We start from the raw sequence: 23,840 nt of genomic DNA, 5'->3' as shown, positions 1-23,840 counted from the left end.
TTCGAGGTCAAAACAGAAAACACCTGTTGTAGCTAAGGGCACATATGTTGGTCTCTCTAAACACTGACTTATAGTTAAAAAAATACCTTGGATATTTCTTTTATAGAGATGAGATGAAATAATGCAGTGATCATTTATAACAGGGTTCTCTAAAAAGTCTACATCTTTGGGTATTACTTTAAATCTACTTTCATAAATCATAAACACTACTTGCTTTACAAGGCTATTAATAATTTAAGGAACCTATTTTTAAAAAGTCAACTTGGTCAAGGAGAGATTTTTGTTTATTATCCCAAAGTCTAGTTAAATGTTTAATTAAATGTAATAAAAATTTAAAAAATAGTCGTGAAGGCTTATTTAGAAAGATAAAATAAAAACCAGTAGACCTGAAAATGGTACAGAGAGGGGTAGATTTATTAATGTAGTGATTAAAAACATTTAAAAAGAGGAGCAAAAAAGCAAAAACTCAGGAAAAAAGTATACTCAAAGCACTTATAAGGAAATGTCACAGGAACTTTGAATACCATTCCCAGACCACATGCTTCTAAAACAACAAGTATTCACAGTTCCAAATAATCTCAGCCCTTGATATTCAGATAGTCCAGAAGTGCAGATACGCCCTAAATCTCAGCTTAGGAGAAGGATTTCCAAACACTCATTTCATCATGATTTACATTCAGAGGAGGAGTTGCTGCAAAGGAAGAGCAGCCCACAGAAACCTTCTGCATCTTCAGCCGAGGCACAAAGAACAGAAAAAGACAGGAAGACGCTTTCTCTCCATTTCTCCTTTCCCACACCTTTGCTTTACAGTCAGGAAAAACCCTCAACAGAAGTACCCAGATTCCCAGAAGAGGAATCTGGTGAACCAGCAAAATGCAGACAAATCAAGACTGTGGATCCAGGAAAGGACAGTGGTTTCGTGGTCAGTGTTCACTGGTCACCCTCTGCGTCAGGAAAACAAGGCGGCACGTCTTCTTGTAACGTTCCAGCCAGGGCAGCTCCTGCCGTCCTCCAGGTGCCGCCCTCCAGCTGACGCTGTGATGGTGCCCTGGACAAGCACAGCCCTTCCAGCGCGTCCTGGACTCACTGTGACAGTGCCGTCCACATGGAACCACTCGACACTGATCCTCCCATCGGAGCCTCAGTCCAGGGGCTACTCCTGCAGCAGGCTTCTTGAGATCAGTATCCGCATCACTTCGTTGCTGCCTGCAAGAGCGAGAGAGGATGGAGGGGCTTAGGAGCTGCCGGGCCTGAGAGTCAGCAAAGCTCTGGCTAGGGATGTAAAGGGCAACGTCGCTTTTTTTTTTTTTTTTTTGCGGTACACGGGCCTCTCACTGTTGTGGCCTCTCCCGTTGCAGAGCACAGGCTCCGGACGCGCAGGCTCAGCGGCCATGGCTCACGGGCCCAGCCGCTCCGCGGCACGTGGGATCTTCCCAGACCGGGGCACGAACCCACGTCCCCTGCATCGGCAGGTGGACTCTCAACCACTGCGCCACCAGGGAAGCCCGGCAACATCGCTTTTTATCTTGAAAGATGTCAGGAAGTGAGGAAAAAATTTACTTTTAAAAAAACCTCTATATATGGACATATATACACTACCAAACGTAAAATAGCTAGTGGGAAGCAGCCGCATAGCACAGGGAGATCAGCTCAGTGCTCTGTGACCACCTAGAGGGGTGGGACAGGGGGGGTGGGAGGGAGACACAAGAGGGAGGAGATATGGGGATACATGTATACGTATAGCTGATTCACTTTGTTATAAAGCAGAAACTAACATACCACTGTAAAGCAATTATACTCCAATAAAGATGTTAAAAAAAAAAGTAATCTCTCCTGATAGTCAAAGCAAACAAAATAAAACAGCAGAACATACAATAGTATACGTAGTATGACTCTACTTCAAAAAAATGTATCTATGGGGGGTGGGATGAATTGGGAGATTGGGATTGACATATACACACTATGCATAAAACAGATAACTAATGAGAACCTATTGTATAGCACAGGGAACTCTACTCATTGCTCTGTGGTGACCTAAATGGGAAGGAAATCCAAAAAAGAGAGGATACATGCATATGTATAGCTGATTCACTTTGCTGTACAGCAGAAACTAATACAACATTGTAAAGCAACTATCCTCCAATAAAAATTAACTTTAAAAAATGTATCTATACAAGCGCAGAAAAAGGTCCAAAAGAAGATATTTTTGGTCTTAAATATAAAAGGAGCCCAAAGTATTAGTTCTGATGTCAATACTTTGATCTTTTTAAACTTTTCTTATATTTTGTAAGTCTTCAACAATAAATATACCAACATCACTGGTAATCAGAAAACTGAATTTTAAAAAAACAAAAACATTTTCCCTGAAAGAAGGGGGGGGTCAGTTGCTTGCTTCATTTTTCCACTCTTTTTTTTTAGTTTATTTTTTTATTTCCACTCTTTTTAATGCAAAAAGAAATATTCACCACCATGAGGAATGACTAATCACACATCTCGAATAAAATCAAAGCTGAAATTTCCTATCTATCCAATAACAAAGTCTGGGGTGAAACAAGTCACGAAGACCAGTGCGCACATTTTCCTACAAGTGGATGATGGTGTGGCCTGAAATAAGCATATCTGGCTTTTCTCAGTTATTCTAACACGGTTGAAAGAGTCAGAATGAAGGGAAGTCTCCCGCACTCACCAAGGCTGGAAAGCAACAGCCACGTACGACTGGAGTCACAGAAGGAATGAGGCGACGGGTTTGGCCTGCACACTAGCAACCCTGCTCATAAACACGCTTTAGGGACAAGGTTTGCAGCAGAAAGCAGATACTAAAGCCTATGACTTGGACGTGACACCCCGTGGTGGCTCTCAATGTGGCTTCCAGACAGGCAGGAGCAACCTCCCTGAACCCTCGTTAGAAATGCAGATCCCCAGGCCCACCAAGACCCATGGAGTCAGAAGCTCTGTGCTCACAAATCCTCCCAGTGGTCCTGACGCTGGTCGGGTCTGAGAAGGATGCTTCAGAAGCCACAGGGAGGCTGGTGCTTCCTGCAGGTTCCTTCACTCAAAGTCACTTCCATAAGCCTTTGCCTCATCTGCTGCCTTTGCTACAGTGTAACAACCTCAGCTGCCTACTGGCTAAACAACAGTCATGTAATTTGAAGACTTCCAAATCAGCGTGGAGTGGAGAAGGCCCTGCAGAGCCCGACGCCAGCAGCTTACCCATCTCCTGCCCGTGGGCCTGTGATCGGCAAGAAGATGCCCATGTGTGACAATTAATTTACTGAAAGCTCCATTAGCAACACTGATGGTCATGATCAGTGTGTAGAGGCTGGAGATCAAACTAGCTCACATCTACCCTGGAAGTTACTGTGGAGAAGTCCTGGGATCCCTGAGGACCAAGTATTTTACAACAGTGAAGAACAGCCGCTGCTGCAGTTTTCAAAATGCTTTCTCGGATGTTATCTTCGTTTGTGCTGTCTCTATAAATGACAAAGGCAAAGAGCAGAGAGGGGTGACTCGGTGACTTCCGTGGGGACAGAGCAGGGCCTCCCGGCCCCCAGGCCAGGTCAGGACGGCACAGCAGGCCCCTCCAGAGGGGGCCAGGAGCAAAGAGGGAGGAGGAAGACAGGAAGCACGGCGACAGACGGCAGGGGTGACGGCTCCGAAAGGGAGAGAACCACCTTGGCCACTTTTACCTTCGAGGATCTGATGGACCCTGGAGTCCCGCATGTACTGCTGGACCGCGCAGTCCTTCAGGTAGCCGTAGCCCCCGTGCATCTGCAGGGCCTGGTTGCAGATCTGCAGGGACACAGGGATTAGATACCTCGGATTCTGAGAAGGCTCTGGAACAGGGGCTCCTCTCTCCGCCCCAGCCCTGATCTGGCTGCCTGCCCTGAGCCAACGTGAGGAAGATGAAGGTGCCAGCCAGGCCAGAGGGTCTCCGGTTCCGTGTGCACAGGGACAACGAGGGAAGTCTGCCTCCTGAGCGAGCCAGTCCCCACCCATGAGGGACTCAGGCCTCTGCCCTTCTCGCCTGCTGTCTGCAGGGAGAGGCTGCCCGCCCCACACCAGCTGGAGTTCTGGTGAGCGGCAGATGCAGCCTCGCTGTGGAAATGGCTCTGTCCCTGACATTTAAACAGTGCTGTGGTCTGACCCTTCTTCCAAAGGCAGCATCTCACCCAGCGCACAGCCAAAGGGCAGAGACAAAACCTGATGTGCGGCGGCGTGGAGCAGGTGAAGTGCCGGCCGAGCGCCCACGTGGGCCTCTCCTGAATAACTGACGCCTTACGCAGCATTCCAGGAGCGGCCGGGCGGCCCGCCACAGGCCGGTCACCCAAGAGAGGCAGACAGCAGCACCACTCACCGCAAAGCATTCGTCTGTAGCGAAGAGCTTGGCCATGGAGCACAGGGCCACCGCATCCTCACGTTCCTCCTGCAGAGCCACGGCTGCGTTGCGGATCATCAGCCGTGAGGCCACCAGCCTGGCCACCATATCTGCCAGTTTGAACTGCAGGTACTGCAGTGAGAGGAGAGAAGAGAACCAGACACACAGACAGGCTCAGAGAGCCACCTCTAACCGGGCCGCTTCTAAGGGGCCCCAGGCTCCACAAAGGATGTGCCTCGTTAAGTTCTAAGTCCACTGCACTCCCTGCACTTCAGCATCTCGCCTCCTTAGGAAGATGCTCCCTCCGTCTGTCCCTTCCACCTACAACCAGTAAAACGCCCACAGCTCTGCCCGGCACGCCCTGGGACCCCGAGCCCCTGCACACCTCACAGGGGGTGGGCTGGGACCCAGCACGGGCAGGGCCAGGAAGCAGTGGACGTGGTGCCCGAGACCCCTGCCCCGGCAGCAGCAGCACAGGCCATAGCAGCGCCCCGAACCCAACAAGCTAGACACAGCAGGGCGCCTGCGACCCCAGCTCCGGCCCCGCCCCCCCCCCGCCTGCTGTGGTGGCAGTGCTCGTGACCCAGGCAACCCCGAATGTGGCAGAGGTGCCCGACGTCCAGTGCCCCTTGAGGCGACATCAGCCACAGGCACAGCCCCAGGCACAGCAAGCACCAGCACGCCCAGCGCAGCACCTCTGGCAGCAGCGGCAGAGGCAAGAGAAACCAAAGCCCACACTACAGCGCCACCTGCCGAAAACCAAAGGAAAGTTAGAACCAAGTAAAAAAGCTCTACCCAAGAAGGTACTGGCTACTTCAAATGGGCCAGCAGAGGAACAACTCACCAAGCACCATGCAGAAGCACGGTAACACGTGGGACAACAGAAAGACGACAATTCTCCAGAAACCAGACTTAAAGTCATGGAATACTGGGACCTAACTGATGGAGAATTCAAAATAGCTGCATCAGGAAACTCGATGAGTTACGAGAAAAGTCAGATGGGCAGTTCAATGAGCTCAGGAATAAAACTAATGAGCAGAAGGACTACTTTACCAAAGAGACTGAGACTCTTAAGAAAGAATCCAACCAAAATTCTGGAGCTGAAGAACTCAATAAATGAGACGGAAAATGCATTAGAGGGCAATGGGGATCGAGCCGACCACAAGGAAGAGGGAACTAGTGAGCTCCAAGACGGAAATCTAGAAATGATTCAGGCAGGAGAGGAGAGAGAGCTAAGATTAAAAACACGGGATCCTACGAGAGCTATCCCACTCCATCAGGAAGAGCAACAGAAGGACAGTGGGCATCCCAGAAGGAAAAGACAGGGGAAGGGAGCACAGAGCTTGCTTAGAAGTAAGAGCTGAGGGCTTCCTTGGTGGCACAGTGGTTAAGAATCCGCCTGCGAATGCAGGGGACACGGGTTCGAGCCCTGGTCTGGGAAGATCCCACATGCTGCAGAGCAACTAAGCCCATGCACCACAACTACTGAGCCTGCGCTCTAGAGCCTGTGAGCCACAAGTACTGAAGCCCGCGCACCTAGAGCCCGTGCTCTGCAACAAGAGAAGCCACCGCAATGAGAAGCCCGCACACCGCAAGGAAGAGTAGCCCCCGCTCACTGCAACTAGAGAAAAGCCCGTGGGCAGCAACAAAGACCCAACGCGGCCAAAAATAAAATAAATAAATTAAAAAAAAAAAAGAAGTAATAGCTGAGAGTGTCCCAAACCTGGGGAAGGAACTGGATACACAAGTCCGTGAAACTAAGAGAAAACCTAATTATCTCAACGCAAAAAGATCTTCTCCAAGACACATAATATTAAAACTGTCCACAGTCAATGACAAAGAAAGAATTTTAAAGGCAGTCAGAAAAAAAGGGCAATAACCTACAAAGGAACCCCATTAGGCTAAGGGCGGAACAGAACTATCTTACAATCCAGCCGTTCCACTTACGGTATTTTTCCAAAGAATATGAAAACACTAATTCAAAAAGATACATGCACCTCTATGTTCACTGCAGCACTATTTACAACAGCCAAGATATGGAAGCAACCTAAGTGCCCATCAATAGATAAATGCACAAAGAAGACGGGGTGTACGTATACAATGGAATATTACTCAGCCATAAAAAAGAATGGAATCTTGCCTTTTGTGACAACATGGATGGACCTAGAGAATATTATGTTAAGTGAAATAAGTCAGACATAGAAAGACAAATACCATATGATTTCACTCATATGAAGAGTCTAAAACACACACAATAAATGAATGCACAAAACAAAACAACACCACATAGATACAGAGAACAGACTGGTGGTTACCAGAGAAGAAGGGGGTGAGGGGAGGGTGAAATGGGTAAAGGAGATCAACTGTTATGCTGATTGATGGAAATCAGACTTTCAGTGGTGAGCTCACTGTAGTGTATACAGAAATCCAATTATAATGTATACGTGAGGGACTTCCCTGGTGGTCCAGCGGATAAGACTCCACGCTCCCAATGCAGGGGACACGGGTTTGATTCCTGGTCAGGGAACTAAGATCCCACATGCCACATGCCACACGGTGCAGGCAAAAAAAAAAAAAAAATGTATACATGAAACATATAATGTTATAAACCAGCATTACCTCAATAAAGAAAAAAGAAAGAAAAACTGGAACACAAGCAAAAGAAAAAAGAGATAAATCATCTAATCCCATCCCCCTGAAATAATTACTTCTTGCATTTTTCAGATGTATCCCTGAAAGTGTTTCATTAATATTTATACAGGGACTTCCCTGGTGGTCCAGTGGTTAAGACTTCACCTTCCAATTCAGGGGGTGTGGGTTCAATCCACAGTCAGGGAGCTAACATCCCACCTGCCTTGCTGCCAAAAAATCAAAGCATAAAACAGAGCAATATTGTAACAATTCAATAAAGACTTAAGAAAAAAAATGGTCCACATCAAAAAAAAAAAAATCTTTTAAAAGAAATTTAGGGCTTCCCTGGTGGTGCAGTGGTTAAGAATCCGCCTACCAACGCAGGGGACACGGGTTCGAGCCCTGGTCTGGGAAGATCCCGCATGCTGCGGAGCAACTAACCCCATGTGCCACAACTACTGAGCCTGTGCTCTAGAGCCTTCAAGCCACAACTACCAAAGCCTGCGCACCTAGAGCCCGTGCTCCACAACAAGAGAAGCCTCCGCGATGAGAAGCCCCTGCTCGCCGCAACTAGAGAAAGCTGTGCACAGCAGTGAAGAACAAAAGCAGCCAAAGACAGACAAGTAAATTAATTAAAAAAAATTTATACATATTCATGTATTCTGTAAACAAAGCAGAAGCATACTCCTCTAAAATGTCGTGCTTTTTCTTGCCAGTCAATGTATCACGAATCTTTTCACGACTATAAGCAAAAATTATTAAACAATTATTGACAGAAATAGAGCACAAGTTCTGGCTGAAATGGGGGCAGAACCCACAAGAGACATCAGGGCCCCACAGTTGTAGAGAATGTTCTAGAGACAAAAGCAAAAGCTAGGACACCGGGGAAGTTACCTGGTTACTGGCCAGGGGCTCTCCAAACTGCTTCCGGACCTTGAGGTGGTCTCGGGTGAGGATGACCGAAGCATAAGCAGCGCCCAGAGAGCAGGACGCTAGGAAGGACGGTACCAACACGTCAAGTGAGCCAGGGGACCGTGCTGCCCGCCCGCCGCTCCTGCCCCCTGGGGTCCTCACCGACATTGATCCTCCCCCCGTTCAGTCCTCTCATGGCAATGAGGAAGCCCTGGCCCTCGTCCCCGATCCTGTTGGCCACAGGGACAGCACAGTCTTCAAAGATCACCGCTCGGGTCGGCTGTGAGTTCCACCCCACCTGGCAAAAATCAGGGGCTGTGTGGCTGCCCAGAAGTTGACCGCTCAGGGCAGCGTCCTGTCCACCAGGCTCTCCTATCCCTGGACTTAGTCCCTCGGGAACTTCAATGAGGAAAAATAGAAAGGTCACACAAATATCTGTCGACTCAGGTTTTTCTCTTTCAGCTCAACATTTTCAACACATTACGAGCATCTACTTCCTAGCGCCCACTCCACCAGACCAACCTGTCCCCAAACATTTCCCACCGCTTCCTTCAGGATCGGGCAGAGCCCTCCTCCTTTGTGGCACCTCCATGAGTATATTCTTCTATAAAAAACATTGACGATATAAGGATTACTCGGAGTATGTGTCCTTTTATAAGGACAGCGCAAGGATCATAATGACCAAGAGCCACCCTTGTCCTTTGAAGAGCTCAGCGTTGTTGCACGTGGTGCCGTAACGTCCACCACGCTGGCCATCGGCTGCACGGACCCGGCGAGATGCAGGCACTGGCGCGTGGGAGCCAATCACACACACCTTCTCTCAGCTTGGCTGCCGGTGACGTCACCCTGGTGACATCATCCCGGTGACATCACCCCGGAAGCCAGAAATCGGTCCGGGGAGAGTATTTCCACCACAGAAACTGGCAAACACTGCACATGAGGGGCTTCTTGGTGTCTGCTTTTCCCAGGGAGCTGAGGCTCAGTGAGGCAGATCCTGAAGAGCACAAGACCAGACAAAGCCCCCGGCTCCCCGACAGCTGAGAGCCCCACTGCCCTCGTTCAGGGCTCCCTGCCGTGGGAAGAGGCGCTCCACCCACAGCCTTTTATTTAAGGTTTTTCTTCCAAGAGAAGGGCTCAGTCCTTCTCTTCTGTCCGTCACCCTGTACCCTCGATTCCACTCAAACTGTTCTGCGACCTGTGCGGCTGGCCTGTTGACCATACTTCTGCTTCTCCTCTCCCTCCCCGGAAGCACTCCCATCTCCAACCTCCGTCAAAGTCGAGCTTCGCTGGAACCTCCTGAGGCCCTTCCGGTCGCCTGAGCCAGCACTGACCTCGCTGTCTTTCAGGCCCCCAAGTCTGAAACCTTCCCACACTGGCCTGTGTGGTCTCCCTGGAACTTACCTCCCATCCAGAACATACACACGTGGAACGGGGCAGACGGGCAGACCTTAACGACAGCCAATCATAAGAGAACCACATACAAACAGCTGCTACCTCCTAGCCCCTTCCTGTGAAAGCAGCTCCCTTCTCCCCCGGGCAGAGAACCCCGCTCCTCAACCCCCAGAGCCCCTGGGAGGCTGCAGCCAGAAAGAAGACCCTCCTCCCCACCCCTCCGGCAGCCCCGGCCGCCCAGGACCAGGGGAGCCCTGTCCCGTCCATCTGTCTTTCCTTCCACAGACTGCCTTCCCACTGCCACCCCTCCTACGGGAAAACGCATTCTTCTGTACGAAACCTTTTAACAATTAAATCCAACATAAAACAATTCCTCACACCACTTTCCCATAAAGCCAATGCAGAACTGGTTGTTTAAAGCTCTCAGCTACAAAATGTGCTCAGTAGGCCAAGTCAAAGCATGTGCCTGCAGGAAAGACGGCCATGCAGCTGGAGAGAAAGACCCGCTGCTCAGGCCATCACGGCAGCCAAATCAGCCATGGCGATCAGTGGGTGACCCTGCACCCGGCCTGCGCAGCCCTGCCTGCCTCTCCAACTTCATCCCACACCGTTCCCTTTGCTCACGACCCCCCGGCCACACGGAGAGGCTCTGGCTTCTTCAAACAGGCTCATCCTGCCCCCACCTCGGGCCCTCTGTCCCACTGCCGTCTCTGCCCAGAACTGTCCTCACGGCCGGCTCCCGTGACGCTGCAGACCTCATCTCAAAGGACACCTCATCTTCAGAGAGTCGTCTGTCCCCACCCTGAGAAGCTCTCCTCCGTCCATGACGTAGCCTCCAGCCTGCCTTCCTCCCTTGCCCTGAGCGCTGATGGAAGGCACCGTGTTGGTTCCTGCGCCCACCCTCCACCCTGCTGCTAACAGGCCAATTCTACAGGGCAGGGCGCGTCCGTGCGGGCCCCTGCTCTGTCCCACCACTCGGTACAGTGGACCCCTGCTAGCTGCTCAATGAATGAGACACCCTTCCAAATTCCCCACACATTATAGGACACGTAAAGCAAGACGAATAATTAAGAAGAAAACAAGCAAAAAGAAATACGATATATATGCTTAAAAGCGAGAGGAGACAGAAAGTAAAGAGACGCTTTTTGTTTATGGAATTTACTTACAGTTTTTCTCCAGGCCCTAACCTTGTCAGCTTTGGTATGCTATCAACCGATACCAGAAATACTGATGTGCTGAAATAATCATCACTATCTTTATAAGCACAAACACCAGAATCAGTATGACTTGGTCCTGTAAAATTATGTCAGGCTCCATGTCAGTCTGTCTTATAATCCCAAACAGACATTCCTAGGATTAAGAAGTCTTAGAGCTACCTATCTCATATACCACGTGTACACAGCTTACATAGCTTATAAAGGTAAGCCGATGTCTTAGAATCCCAGACAAGCTGTGGTGATTCTTGTACCCCCAGGAGCGAGTGTAAGCCTTTGCAGAGTCTGTGTCTAGCAGGTCCTGCTTTCCTGTACAAGAGAAGGGGCACTGAACCTCTGAACTCCTAGCAGCTACAAAGGATCAGGAAGGTCATGAAGGGACGAATGGGGAACCGGGGAGCCAGGAGAGGAGAGGTAGATTAGGGGCCATTTCATTACTGACTTCTCTCCAAAAGCTCCAACTCTAACAGTACCTGCTGGAGGTGGAGGCCAGTCACCTGGCCTGGCCCACCGGACTAGATCCCACCCTCATCACCAGTGACAGTTACATAACCACAGGTCTACTGTTCATGGCCTGGCTACTTCTTAATCCTAAAAACGTCTTCTCAAAGCCTATGGAAACACTCTTCCTCTTACATTACTGAAAGACCCACAATCACTTCCAGTGAGTTTTACTGTATTTTTATTTAGAGAAGAAAAGTGGCCCATATGCTTTTCATTCCTGAGACCTCTAGTCTTCTGCAAGCATTTCCTCCTGGGGGAACAAGAGGGCATCAAGATAAGAAGGTAGATAAGAGATACAGGCCAAAAGTGGCTGCAGGAGAGATGACAGAGAAACCCCTCCTATTGATGAACTTCCTGGCAAATGCTGCCACTTCACCAGCGGTCCAGCGCACTCTGACGCCCTATCCCGCTGATACACTGTGGAAACCCTAATTGAAGGCCAGTGAGCCAGTGTGGAACCCATTTCCCGAAACAGAGCAGAGGCTGGTCTGGCAGAAGCAAGAGGCTCACGACCTGACTCTCCCTGTCCAACCGCACTCACCTTTCTCTCCTTCTTGCCGAAGCTGAGGCCAGGGGTCCCCTTCTCAACAACTATGCACGAGATGCCTTTGGGGCCTGGTCCTCCTGTTCGGCACATGACCACATAGATGTCTGCTTCGCCTCCACCACTGATGAAGGCCTGCGGGTTTGGAGAGGGGAAAACACTGCGGTCCTCTGACGATGGGACAGTGAGAGATATGGTGGCACAGAGAAACTAAGGAGGGTTACAAAGAGCCGGCACTGAGGCTGTAGAAAGGACAGACACTAGTGAACGGAACTAAGTGGACTGAGACCAGAAGAGAAACAGAGACAGTGAACACGGGAAGTCGGCCTGAGGTTCCCTCCCACACGTACCACCCCCGGGAACGTTCACTCGCGGACTTGGGGTCCAGGCTGTGGAGGCAGGAGGGGGACAGTCTGCCCGGGGAGGACCGAGGACGGCATGCTTGTACCTTGGAGCCACTGAGCACGTAATGATCTCCTCGTCGCTTGGCGGAGGTCAAGAGGGAGGCGGCATCACTCCCACTGCCTATGGCAGGGACAGGAGGGAAGCGTAGAGGTGGGAGAGGGCCTGGGAAGGTAAGGAAGCCCCGGCAAGGCTCTACCTGAGAAATCTTCCCTTACAAAAAACACCTCAGAGTTTGATACTTTAAAATCCATATGGCTGAGAAGCTCTCTATACTTGTGAAAACTGCATACGGCAATCAGACCCTTTTCCATCTCCCATCACACTAGCTTGCAAGGAGCCTCCTACAAGGAGGTTCTGGTCTGCAGCCTGGAAAGACTCTGCCCTAGAGAGCTCTTAGCCTGTGACATCAGGCCACGGCCATCAGGCACTCCTGGTCAACAACGGCTACACGTGCGGGGCTGAGAAGGCACGCCCCGTGATTTCCCATGAGCCACACCTCCTGCTGCATGGCAAACCCACCTGGTTCAGTGAGGCAGTAGGAAGCAAACTTCTCCATGGTACAGAGTGGAGGGCAAAACCTGTGCCTCTGTTCCTCACTTCCAAAGGTATCAATCATCCAGGCACACATGCTGACAGGTACACCAAGAAGAGACATTGACAGAGATAGAGAGGGAAAAGAAAAGGAAATTTGAGGGGGGAGGGGAACGGGGAAAGAGAACAAAGGCAGCAAAGTAGAGTGAAGCAGAACAGAGTGGGAAGGGAAAAGTCACAATTGAGAAGATTCATCTTTAAAGCAAAGGCCTGGATTAACACATATTCCTGGAACACATACTACCCAGACGTACCCAGGGCCAAGGTATTTCCCACCTGGATGCTGTTCATGCTATTTCTAGTTAGGTTAACTGAGCTCCCTAAAAATCAAGGAGTCACATGTCCTTTCCCAAATTAGTGGAGGCTTCATCTCTGGGCTGAGGAAAAGGGAACAGGCCCCAACCACTCTACTGGAGAAGTCTGTTTGGTACCAGGTCAATCTGGAATTTGGGAGAAGGCCAGCATTCTCTAAGCAACATACAAGATGACAGATTCAAGTCCAACAGCGAGCAGCAGACCTAACTGCGAACTTTTAACTGTCTAGTCCTTCAAGGACAGCCAACCTGAAAAGAGCAACCTTTTCCCTGTTTATATAGAATTTCCCAGCCAGCCCGCACGAGCACGTCACCATGCTTCCCGATCTTGGCCACTCACTTGTGGATGCTTATGTAGGCTGTGGTGCTGGTGCAGCCTGTGGCCAAGGCTTCAAAGATGACAGAGGTGTCGAGCCGTGACAGTCCAGACCCTCCTACATCTGTTCGTACGTAAATCCCCCCAAAGCCCAGCTGGGCTGCCTTCCGCATCACATCCACTGGGAACAGCTCCTGCGTACGAAGAGCGCAGGGTCATCAGTAAGTTATTCACAAACGGCCTTTTCTTTAGAGGGCACAAGGAAGGATCAAGACGTTTGCACTCGGGAGAGAGTAGGGAGTCTCTTAACATGCCTTTTGTCATCTATATAGTGGAACCAGTTAAAATGCATTCTATAAGGACTGGTTTCTGGCATCAAAGTTTCTTTTTATCATCAATAGAATTGCCTTGGTTTAAGAGTGCCCAAATCTCTGTGCAATTAAAAGAAATGATATCTACAGGATGCGGAAGATGCTTTCCAGGAAAGGAATCACACCACTCCTGGAACTTGCATTCGCTGTGAGAGTTTTAAGTGGAGAATAAATACCAAACAATCTGGATCATAAGGAGGAGATAAGGGTCACTGCACGAGGTGTCTGTGGGGACATCCAGCACAGGAAAACCCGCACCTTCTGGTCCCACTCTGCCATGTTTGGCGCCATCTCCCGGGCAGCAAAGTTGAACGCCACTTTCTGGAACTCTTTCTGCTCTTCGTTTAGTCCTGTAGAAGCTGTGGGCAAGGCGGCATTTACTCAGAACCAGGACAGGGGTCAGGGAAGTGTACTGCAAGCAAGAAGCACCACGAAGCCCAGGCCGGCGGTGGACCTACGAGAGCATTCCCACAGGGCACACCACCTCCAGCACCCACCGTTAATCAGCGTCTTGATGTAGCATCACCTGCCTCCTTCCTTCTTTACTCCCAAACAGACTGGCTGACTTCATTTACCTTGTTACTTATTCTTTCAATACTCATCTTCATCTCTTCCTCCTCACGAATCCACATTAAAGGAGTAATAAACACACTGACCCTCAAATTATGATGTACATATTTTTCCTTCAGGATGTCCTGCATTTTCTGTATTGGAACCTGTGCGTATTTGTCTACCAGCTACAACAGTTTCATTTTAAAACATCAGTCAGGAAAGGAAGATACGTGTACTTTGGCTTACCTTCCAAATTAAGGAAAAGATCCTGTAACAAAGCTGTGCATTTGACAGTCACTGATAACAATGATAACGAGTCTTCCAGTGTTGAAAACATGGCTAAGGCCTTCCTAAATCCGTCTTCACCTAATGGATTCACAATTTTTAGAATATTTTCTTTCCTAACTGTTAATGCTGTGACTTTGGGTAACTCCTTCACTTCCAGGTCTAAGCTACTTAAAAGCTAAGGAAATGAACTGACTGAGCAATACCAAGAGACAGGTAGTGGACAAGTTTCTCTAGAACCTTAAACATTTTGTAAAAGACTATACTATTCCAGTATTTCATCAAGGGTGATACTCTTTAGGAGAAAGATATCTGCATGAGCCTACGTGAAACAGTGACCACTCAATTCACAGTGTCATTACTTTACAACTTTTCTTTAAAGAGCCAGTTCCCCGAATGACACGAACACTATTTATTTTCTATGTTTTTTTTCAAACACTGTGCAGAATGAGGTAGGACTCAATTGGAAAGCAGAGCGACAGGCCATCTAGCTGGTCATGTGGGCCTGAAATAGCTTTCCCGTTTTGCAAGGTGATAAGACTTTCAGCTAGAGACAGGCCAGAAGCTAAAAGGGAAGAACCTAAGCAAAGCTCCTGTGAAAAACCACAACCTTTTGGGAACCGTGTAGAGAATCTAGAAATGAAAGGACCATGAATCCTGGGAGCCACCATGCAGAAGGGTCAGCAACCTGCACAGGGTGACAGACTTACGCTGCTCACGTTATCTTTCTTTTGTTTTCTTAGGACTGCCGTTTTGAAAGGACCGCCTGCCTCACATGTGCCAGGAAGAGAGAACGGAGTGTCTGCCGCAGCTGGAGGCACAGTGGTGGCTGAGGAAACATCAGGGGAAGAGGAAGTGCTGGGCTCTCCACTGCTTTCTAAGGTTTCAGCCTTTTGGTCCTGGGGTGATGCTAAAGAGCACACCCGACCACGACTTCCTTCAGTGCCCGACTGTCCTGCGCGGCCCTTCCCACTGAGAACAAGGGCAGGTGGCAGCATGTGTCTCTGGGTAGACCTGGGCCTCAGGAGTGGCTGCTGTGTGAAGCAGGACAAAGCTGTCTGTCTGTAGCAGGACCCTCACCAAAATGGGAAACTGAGAAGTGAAGAGTTGTGAGGATTAAAGATGACACTACCTTGAGAAGTCCAAAGCAGAAAACTACGTTGGGTGTTGCTCTCGGAAATGTGGTTAGGGATAAACAATTCATGGTTCCTTGCCTGGGAGTCGGGTCATTTTCCATTCACAAAAGAATACTGACTGTCTACCATGGAGCAGTGCTGGGGTGTCAAAGATGAAAATGGTCCATTCACCCAAAGGATGACATAAGTGGTGAGAAAGCAAACATCTGACTGTACACGGGCTACAATACTTCCGTCCCAGCAAGAGCTCAATATGTGTCTACAGATATTATTATTAGTATTTGACAGAGTAAAACAAGTAGTTCAGGGTATAAAAGGTCTAAGAAGTAGATCTGAATTGCATACAAAGTAAATAAGAGGGAATGGGTGTACACAAATCAGATGTACAGGCACACCTTGTTTCATTGCCCTTCATTTCTCTCTGCAGAATCTGTGTTTTTTACAAACTGAAGGTCTGTAGCAACTCTGTGTTGTCAAATGATGGTTAGGCTTTTTTAGCAATGAAGTATTTTTAAATTAAGGTATGGACATTGTTTTCTTAGACACAATGCTACTGCACACTTAATAGACTACAGTGCAGTGTAAACATAACTTTTACAAGTACCCGGAAAACAACAAAGTCGTTATTGCAGTATCTGCTTCATTACAGTGGTATGGAACCAAACCTGCAGTATCTCTGAGGTGCACCTGTATAAATACAACATAATTACATATTTATTTAAGATAGATAATAATCAATTCTAGATAATGGAATGCTAACAAAAGGAGAACACTGCTTGGAGAAAAAAAGTGGAAATGGCAAGCTAAAAAGTAAATTATACACAAGAAAGCATGGTTACTGAGTAAAAATACCTAAGTTCTCAGAAAACATGCACTGGAAAACAAAACAAGACGAAAACCAGTAACTTCCCTGGTGGTGCAGTGGTTAAGAATCCACCTGCCAATGCAGGGGACACGGGTTCAAGCCTTGGTCCGGGAAGATCCCACATGCCACGGAGCAACTAAGCCTGTGCGCTACAACTACTGAGCCTGGGCTCTAGAGCCCGCGAGCCACAACTACTGAGCCCGTGAGCCACAACTACTGAGACCGCTGTGCCACAACTACTGAAGCCCACGTGCCTAGAGCCCCGTGCTCCGCAATGAGAACCCTGCGCACCACAACGAAGAGTAGTCCTGCTCGCTGCAACTAAAGAAAGCCCGCGTGCAACAACGAAGACCCAATGCAGCCAAAAATAAATAAATAAATAAATTTATTAAGAAAAGAATCTTTGAATGCATCCAAAGGCCAAATCTAGCCAGAGACTCAACAGTTCTGAGAATCCTGGAGCTCAAGGAACGCTTGGGAAGCTGCAGCAAATCACAATGAGGGAGCACTGGACAAGGAACCAGGTGTTCAAGATCTGGGTCTGCAACTATTAATTATACAATTTTCAGGAAGTCAGGCCTCCAGACTCCTCCCTCAGCCTCAGGTGCCCTGCTGTAAAACCAGGGGGCTGCACTAGACACTGAGCAAGTTTCCTCATCTGTAAAATGATATATCAGATATAATGAAAATCATAACGCTCTTAAAAATTACTTTTCACATTAAAATATGCCATGAATCAATGAGAAACCTTTGTTGATCACTTCCATTAACTTGATATTCTAATATGTAGAATGATACACCTAAAGGACAGTTTTCTTTCATTTTACTAATTAAAAGAGCATTAAAAAGCACCTTCAACTGGTTGAAGTTACACCACTAGCCACCGGATATACTTATATTTAACCAATTTGTTGCCAATCAACAAAGGTGACCTTGCTTACCGAATTCTAAGGGCTAGGATAGGGTGGCACCCTGTGAAGGTGTTTTAGAACATTGAGAAGAAAACTGTCCTATACCTTGGCGTCCTTTACAGCTCTGGATGTCGAGCTAAGGCCCTCACAAGCTACTCTGCTGTTTTCAAAACTGTCATTTATTAAAAATTTTAAAAAAGAAAGACTTCAAAAGAAAAAAGTGGTTAGGCGCCCGACAACGTCACAAAGTGTCTGGTTACACCCTAGGCGGCCTAGGTCCCCCCCACTCCGTTACTGGCATCGAAATTATTTGCCTGGTGCCAGGAGACATTCAGATCTGTAAGCTCTGGTAGTTTCCCATTTGCAACAGGTTATTTTTCTGCAGAAATTTCAACAGTTGAAGTGTTTTGTAGTTACAGGTGTTGTTCTATAATTTATATATGGGAGCAAACCTTGTATCACCGGAGATTTTGTTCACCAATCACAACCAGCCCCGGGCTTTTCACATTCTTACTGCCTTTAGAACCAATGGTTGTGATTTAAAAAAACAAAGTCACGAGCTTCCGCGGCGGAGCCCGTCGTTATCCGAAAGCAGATGGGTAACGACGTAGCTCCGAATTGTGAGAGGAAAGGTCGCAGGGGCGGCCTCGCGAAACGTACCGCCAGGTTCATAACGCAAAGCACGGTAAGGGCGGTCTGTACAAGGACGGACCAGCATCGGCCACCGGGCTGAGCCGCCGAGGGTCGCCCGCCCCCGGGGCCGCGCCACGTCTAAGCCGGGGAGACCACTAGGCCCGGGGCGCCCGGACAGGCCGACGCGGTGAATGAGGGCGGCCAGGCCGGCTAGGAGGGCGGCCGGGCCGGCCAGGTGGACGGACCCCTACCCCCGGGCGAGCCTTACGATCGATGCAGGAGACCACGCCCCGCCGACCGCTTTCGGCGGGGGCCTGGAGCCCGCCGCGCAAGCCGCGCAGCCGCGCCCCGACACGCCACCACGGGACCCACAACATAGCCGCCGCCTGCTCCACTCCTTTCAGCTCGGGCCGAGGTCTGAGCGCCGGTGACCCCGACCGGCCGGCCACAAGGGCCGCGCCGCACCGCACGCTGGGAGCTGTAGTGCGCGCCGTGACCCCGCGTGCAGACTCGGGGCGCCTGCGCGAGGAGCCGGGACTACAACTCCCAGGGCTTCCCCGGGGCGCGCGCCAAGACTAGAAAGCGCCGCGGGGACGCTGTGCAGCGCCCTGCGGCGCGCGGGGAGGTGGGTTGGGGTAGTGCTTCGAAGGCTTGCGGACTCGCGGGGGTAGCTGTGATTGAGAAAGAAGACCACCGGGGGCGCTCAGCGGCGGTCTGTGCTAGGCGGACATACGGGTGTGGGTAACGCGGAAGGATTCCCCGGGCGCCCTGGGCGACGGCGGGACCCTCTATCCTCGGCGCGCGGGGACGCCATGCCGCGAGCCCGGAAGAGGCCGGCGGGGGCCGCGAGGCCAGGTGAGCCGCGCCCGGCTGCTCAGTGCCGCTCACCTTCCGCCCCTGCGCGTGGGGAAAGGCCCGAGTGGGTCGTTTTGAGGTCCGATGTCCCGAGCCGCCCACCAGGCTTATGCTCAGGGCCCCTCTGCTGCTTGCTCGTCCGAGCGGTAGCTGTTTGGAAAGCACGAAAAGTAGCTGGGACACGGGCTGGCAGGCCGGTCGTTTACAGTTCCCGCTCCCCGGAGAGCCAGACGAGGAAGGAAGGGGTCACTGGGGCTGTGAGAGCAGGGAGGGGTTGGGGGGACGCCTTGAGAGGGAGGGGATTTGAGTCTAGCCGTAAAGAATGCGTAGGAACCCGTTGTGTTCACAAGGATGAGTGGCATTCTAGGAGCAGCAGCAAAGCAATGCACGACAGAGAAAGTGCTTTTTCGAGACTGGGGAGGGTTCCGAGTTGCCCACAACACATTGCTAACAGCACACACGGTGTTTACAGTGTGCCGATCAAGTCCAGGGGGACCACCAGGACCCTAGGAAGGTTCCACGTGTTAGACGTCCATCATGATGGCATACGTAGGAGCTTGGACTTGGTTCAGAGGCTGCGTAGGATGGTCGTTTAGTGGATTCAGATAGACCAGCGTGGCAGGCCCTGATGTGTGATCTGGGACACATCTTATAGATGGACAGAACACCTCATAGATTGTGTAGACTGAGTTACAGTGAGGGTGGTAACACATAGGGCGTAGGATAAGAATTTAACAGCTATTAGTTACAGGGCACCCACTCTGCTCCAGGCACATTTCCCTCACTCTGTACGATAAAGTCCAGTCTTGACCATGTCTGCAGAGTCCAAAGTGGCTGTTTTATCCAGCTTTTCTTGGCACCTTCAAGGAGTAGAAAGGAGGCAGGCCACAGAGCATACTGAGCAGGAAGGAAGAAGTCAAGGTGACCTAATAGCTAATATTATTGAGCATTTATGGTAACGCCAGACACTGCTTCAGCCCATTGTTTGTATTATCTTATTTAATCATATAAGCAAGTCCGTGGAGTAGGTGCCTTGTTGGAGAGAACAGCCCCAGCAAAGGCAGAGGAGAGGGTGAGGAAAAGAAAACATTGACTGCTTAATAGATGCCACGGGAGTTATCCTTATCCCACTGAATGGGTAACCCAGAAGATGTCCTGTAAGGTAGGCGTTCTGGTCCCATTTTTATAGATGAGGAACAAGTTCAGCAATGAAGCTGCCACTGTTAGTAACTGACAGCTCCAAAATTTGAGTCCAGCTCTGACTCCAAAGCATGCGCTTTTCCTGCAACAGAACTTTCTCTGTCAACAAGCAAGAAAGTTCTCTTCTTTTTTCTTCTCCTATTGCAGACAAGAAGGGGCCAGGCGGAAAACGTACCAAAACTGAGGACCCAGGGGAGGCATCAGCTAAGGTGGAGAACTCCAGCCTCCAGGAGACTTCAGCCTCTAGAGACTGTGGGAAGAACCTAAGCAGCTACTGGCTGATGAAGTCAGAGCCAGAAAGCCGACTGGAGAAAGGGGTAGATGTGAAGGTGAGGTCCCGCACCTGTCTCCAGAGTGCACGGGGGACACCACAGGGTCCCATCACCCACTTCTTACCTTCGAAGGGTAGGAAAAGGTGATAAAGAATAGAATCAGCAGGATTTACTGCCATCCACTCTCTGTTTTGTGAATCTTCTACTTAGGGCAGGGGTTGGCAAACATTTTCTCTAAAGGGCCAGGTGGTGCTGTTGCAACTCTGCTGGCATCACAAGAAAGACATAGACAGATAGTGTGGCTGAGTTCCGATAAAACTGTCAGCAAAATCAGGCATGGGCTAGATTTGGCCTGAAGGCTATAGTTTTCCAACCCCTGATCTAGGCAACATTCAGTCTTAGGTTGCCTTTCTCTTGCCACCTGCCACGCTCCTAGGTATCTCCCTGCCAACAGCTGGTACACAGGAGGCGAATGTAAATCAAATTTCATAGTAGCCTGGAGAAAATAAAATTAGAGATACTATAGAAGGCATATATAATATTTTAATAAATGAAATACAGATAGTCAGCAATTACCAGATTATCCACTCATCTAATCCTCTCAATGAGCAAGGCTAACAAGGTAACACAAAGCTAACTTCTACTTGCGCAGTATGAGTGGCTCTGTGAAGAGCTTCCCAGTAAGCTCACATGCCATTCCAGCTGGCAACACCCTATAGGGGAAGGAACTTGTCTGCTTCCATATATTCTTACCGATTGGCCCAGGATTGTTTACTGAATGACCTTATTTCTTGCCCAGTTCAGCATTGAGGATCTCAGAGCACAGCCCAAGCAGACAGCATGCTGGGATGGTGTTCGCAACTACCAGGTAAGCGGGTTAGACAGGACCTCGAGACCCGGGAGGGGATAAAAGCCTGCTTCCTTCTGACTTATTCAGTAGCAAAATCTCTTGGCTAAGGTTGTTTTTTCCCAGAACCCAAACCTGAAAATATATTAACAAATGCCTTGATTTCTTTGACTGCACGCAGTTTTCAAATGGCCTGTGTTCCAGCCAGTGTCCTGATACAGCTCTGGGTAAAAGGCAAGAATTGAACTGCAGGGTGTTGGGGGGAAGCTGCGAAAACCAAAATCTCATCTAATAAAAGCAGACTTGATTTCCAGGGCTAGTGTCTTCTAGCTGGTGGGAGGATAGTTCTTGTTTCTTCTCTGCTGGAACAGGCCCGGAACTTCCTGAGAGCCATGAAGCTGGAGGAAGAAGCCTTCTTCTACCACAGCAACTGCAGAGAGCCAGGCATTGCGGGGCTTATGAAGGTCGGTTGTACAGGCTTAGGTCTGAGTCCATCTCCCTTCATGCAGGTTAGGGAGACAGCATAGGCAGGTAACCCTCCTCCCCATCCCTGCTGTCTCAGGGACATGTGACAGGACTGCAGCAAGGCAGGCCTTCATTTCAGGCCCCGCTGGCACAGACCTCTCCATTTCTGCACCTTGGTCTTTCACTCAAAAACAGGCCTGATGGTAGCTCTTCCAGGCCAGGAGTTACCAGGATAGAATTAACTGTAGGTGGAGAAACAGTGGCACCAATAATAACCTTTAATGTTTGGTTTTAGAACATACTTTTAAGATTTTTGTCAAAATAGGGTTGATTTCCTCTGCTTACCTTAGACTGTGTATTACTTCCAGATATTTGAGCCCTCAGTGGCTCAACAGCGAGACAGATGGGGTAAGAATACGTAGGGTAGGAAATGACAGTTGGACTTGGACTAAAGCCTGGCCATGGAGCTGACTGGACAGACAAATGATTGGAGACTCGGCTTTAATTTCAGATTGTGAAGGAGGCATACCCAGACCACACACAGTTTGAGAAAAACAATCCCCATTATGATCCATCCAGCAAAGAAGACAACCCCAAATGGTCCATGGTAAAGATACTACTATTCTTCCTATTTCACAAAAGAGAAAGGATGGACAGAGAGGGAGGAAGAAGGTCTGGGGTATCTTTAGACCAGGGCACAGAGCCCCGCTCAGTCCGATGAGGTTACCCTGCCTTTGGAGAGAAGGACAAACACCGGCAGCCAGGCCCACGGGACCTCCTGCAAGCAGCTAAAACACAGGAGGCAGAGTCCAGCTGGACGTGCCTTTCTGTCCCATACACTGTTGCCATGTAGGTGGACGTACAGTTTGTTCGGATGATGAAGCGTTTCATCCCACTGGCTGAGCTCAAAACCCACCACCAAGCGCACAGAGCCACTGGCGGTCCCTTAAAAAACATGGCTCTCTTCACCCGCCAGAGACTCTCAGTCCAGCCCCTGACCCGAGGTAAGAACGGCTCTCGCCTTTTGATCACATGCCAGAGTGACCGTGAATTCACATGTACTAGCTGGTGAACCCTAAGCACGGTGGTTAAGGTCTGAGTCTGTCTTCCCACCTGTAACTCCCACGAGGGAGGAGCCCCCTCACCCGCCAGAGACTCTCAGTCCAGCCCCTGACCCGAGGTAAGAACGGCTCTCGCCTTTTGATCACATGCCAGAGTGACCGTGAATTCACATGTACTAGCTGGTGAACCCTAAGCACGGTGGTTAAGGTCTGAGTCTGTCTTCCCACCTGTAACTCCCACGAGGGAGGAGCCCCCTCTAGCTGCCCAGGGCAGCTGTGCTCGGCACCTGTCGAAACGCCCCTGAGGGTTCTGAGTGAACGACTACCTGCCTCGTGACTTGAGAAATGCCTGCCATGACTGCCCTGTTCAGGAGGAGACACAGACCTAATTCTTCCTCTTCTTCTTGCCCTTTTCGGCAGAGGAGTTTGATTTTATTTTGAGCCTGGAGGAAAAGGAACCGAGTTAATGGAGACACAGCTCTGCTGAAGTGGGCAAGATGTTGCCTGAAAGTCAAGCTTCCACAAGACAAAAGAAGGCGTGGGGAACATGCTGGTTGTGTTCACCTGGCGTTGCGTGTAGACGTCGGGTTTGGGTCCTTTTTAATAAAACATGAATGTTTGAGTTGGAGGCGTTTCTTTAAAATCAGCATCAGGGGTAGAATACTCCACTGCACGTCTTTACACCCCCTCGGCCAGATGCAGGGCCCAGTCTGCTGACACCCACTAACATGGATTGTCTCTACACCAGCCTTCCTTAACCCACCCCTGAAGTATCTGGTCCCAGAGTGGGTAAAACCAGCAGTTTCAGGACAAGTTGCCAGACTGGAGTAAAACCAGAATGCCTTTCTCAGCCATGGGCTTGTCTAAAACAGGCATTAATAGAGTGGGTGTCATTGTTCACCAGGGGCCACAGACACCAGGAGGGCAGGTGTCGTGGGTCAGGGCGGGGCGTCTCCCCTTGTGTGCGGCAGGGCAGTAAGAAGAGACCACAGAGTCTGGTGGACCGTGGGCATGATGCCTCCGAGCCCAGGGGCTTGCTTTAATCAGGGAGAGAGCTGAAACAGACTGCTTTGTTTAAAACAGCCATTGAAAAGACACACGTTGAGAAACTTGTAAACACCGCAGCTGCTCAACCCCAGGCCGCACTGCTTGGTTCAGTCCCTATGCTCTGCCAGGGTCCCAGGGATGG

At 49.8% G+C, this 23,840-nt stretch overlaps 2 protein-coding genes across 6 annotated transcripts; one reads left to right on the top strand and one right to left on the bottom strand.

Annotated features, from left to right (window-relative positions):
* Positions 1–400: 400 nt before the first annotated feature.
* On the bottom strand, positions 401–18,372 carry ACAD8 (acyl-CoA dehydrogenase family member 8). Of its 3 annotated transcripts, none has more exons than XM_079928608.1 (11): positions 18,220–18,372; positions 13,828–13,928; positions 13,223–13,392; positions 12,497–12,606; positions 12,021–12,097; positions 11,570–11,707; positions 8,081–8,216; positions 7,901–7,998; positions 4,355–4,507; positions 3,687–3,789; positions 401–1,206 (listed from the first exon to the last, which is right to left on the bottom strand). In XM_079928608.1, the coding sequence occupies exons 1-11, from the start codon at positions 18,326–18,328 to the stop codon at positions 1,154–1,156; spliced, it is 1,248 nt and encodes a 415-aa protein (XP_079784734.1). In that variant the 5' UTR covers positions 18,329–18,372; the 3' UTR covers positions 401–1,153. The 3 variants fall into 3 exon arrangements, with proteins under 3 accessions (XP_079784734.1, XP_079784736.1, XP_079784735.1); XM_079928609.1 differs by lacking the exon at positions 401–1,206 and adding an exon at positions 3,343–3,470; XM_079928610.1 differs by lacking the exons at positions 7,901–7,998; positions 8,081–8,216.
* A 166-nt stretch (positions 18,373–18,538) lies between these two features.
* Positions 18,539–23,207, top strand: THYN1 (thymocyte nuclear protein 1). 3 transcript variants are annotated; one of them, XR_013829335.1, is made up of 7 exons: positions 18,551–18,806; positions 20,154–20,335; positions 21,078–21,146; positions 21,497–21,589; positions 22,102–22,197; positions 22,444–22,770; positions 23,072–23,207. XR_013829335.1 is itself a non-coding variant. In XM_079928613.1 (7 exons), exons 1-7 carry the CDS (start codon positions 18,764–18,766, stop codon positions 23,116–23,118), a joined length of 681 nt encoding a protein of 226 aa, XP_079784739.1. In that variant the 5' UTR covers positions 18,554–18,763; the 3' UTR covers positions 23,119–23,179. The 3 variants fall into 3 exon arrangements, 2 of the variants coding, with proteins under 2 accessions (XP_079784740.1, XP_079784739.1); XM_079928613.1 differs by having other exon boundaries at positions 18,554–18,806; positions 22,444–22,594; positions 23,072–23,179; XM_079928614.1 differs by lacking the exon at positions 22,444–22,770 and having other exon boundaries at positions 18,539–18,806; positions 23,072–23,189.
* Positions 23,208–23,840: the final 633 nt, after the last annotated feature.

This window comes from Stenella coeruleoalba, assembly GCF_951394435.1.
Source record: "Stenella coeruleoalba genome assembly, chromosome: 8".
Lineage (NCBI taxonomy): Eukaryota > Metazoa > Chordata > Mammalia > Artiodactyla > Delphinidae > Stenella > Stenella coeruleoalba.
Note: the sequence above shows the minus strand (reverse complement) of the source record. Positions and strands in the feature narration are given on the sequence as shown.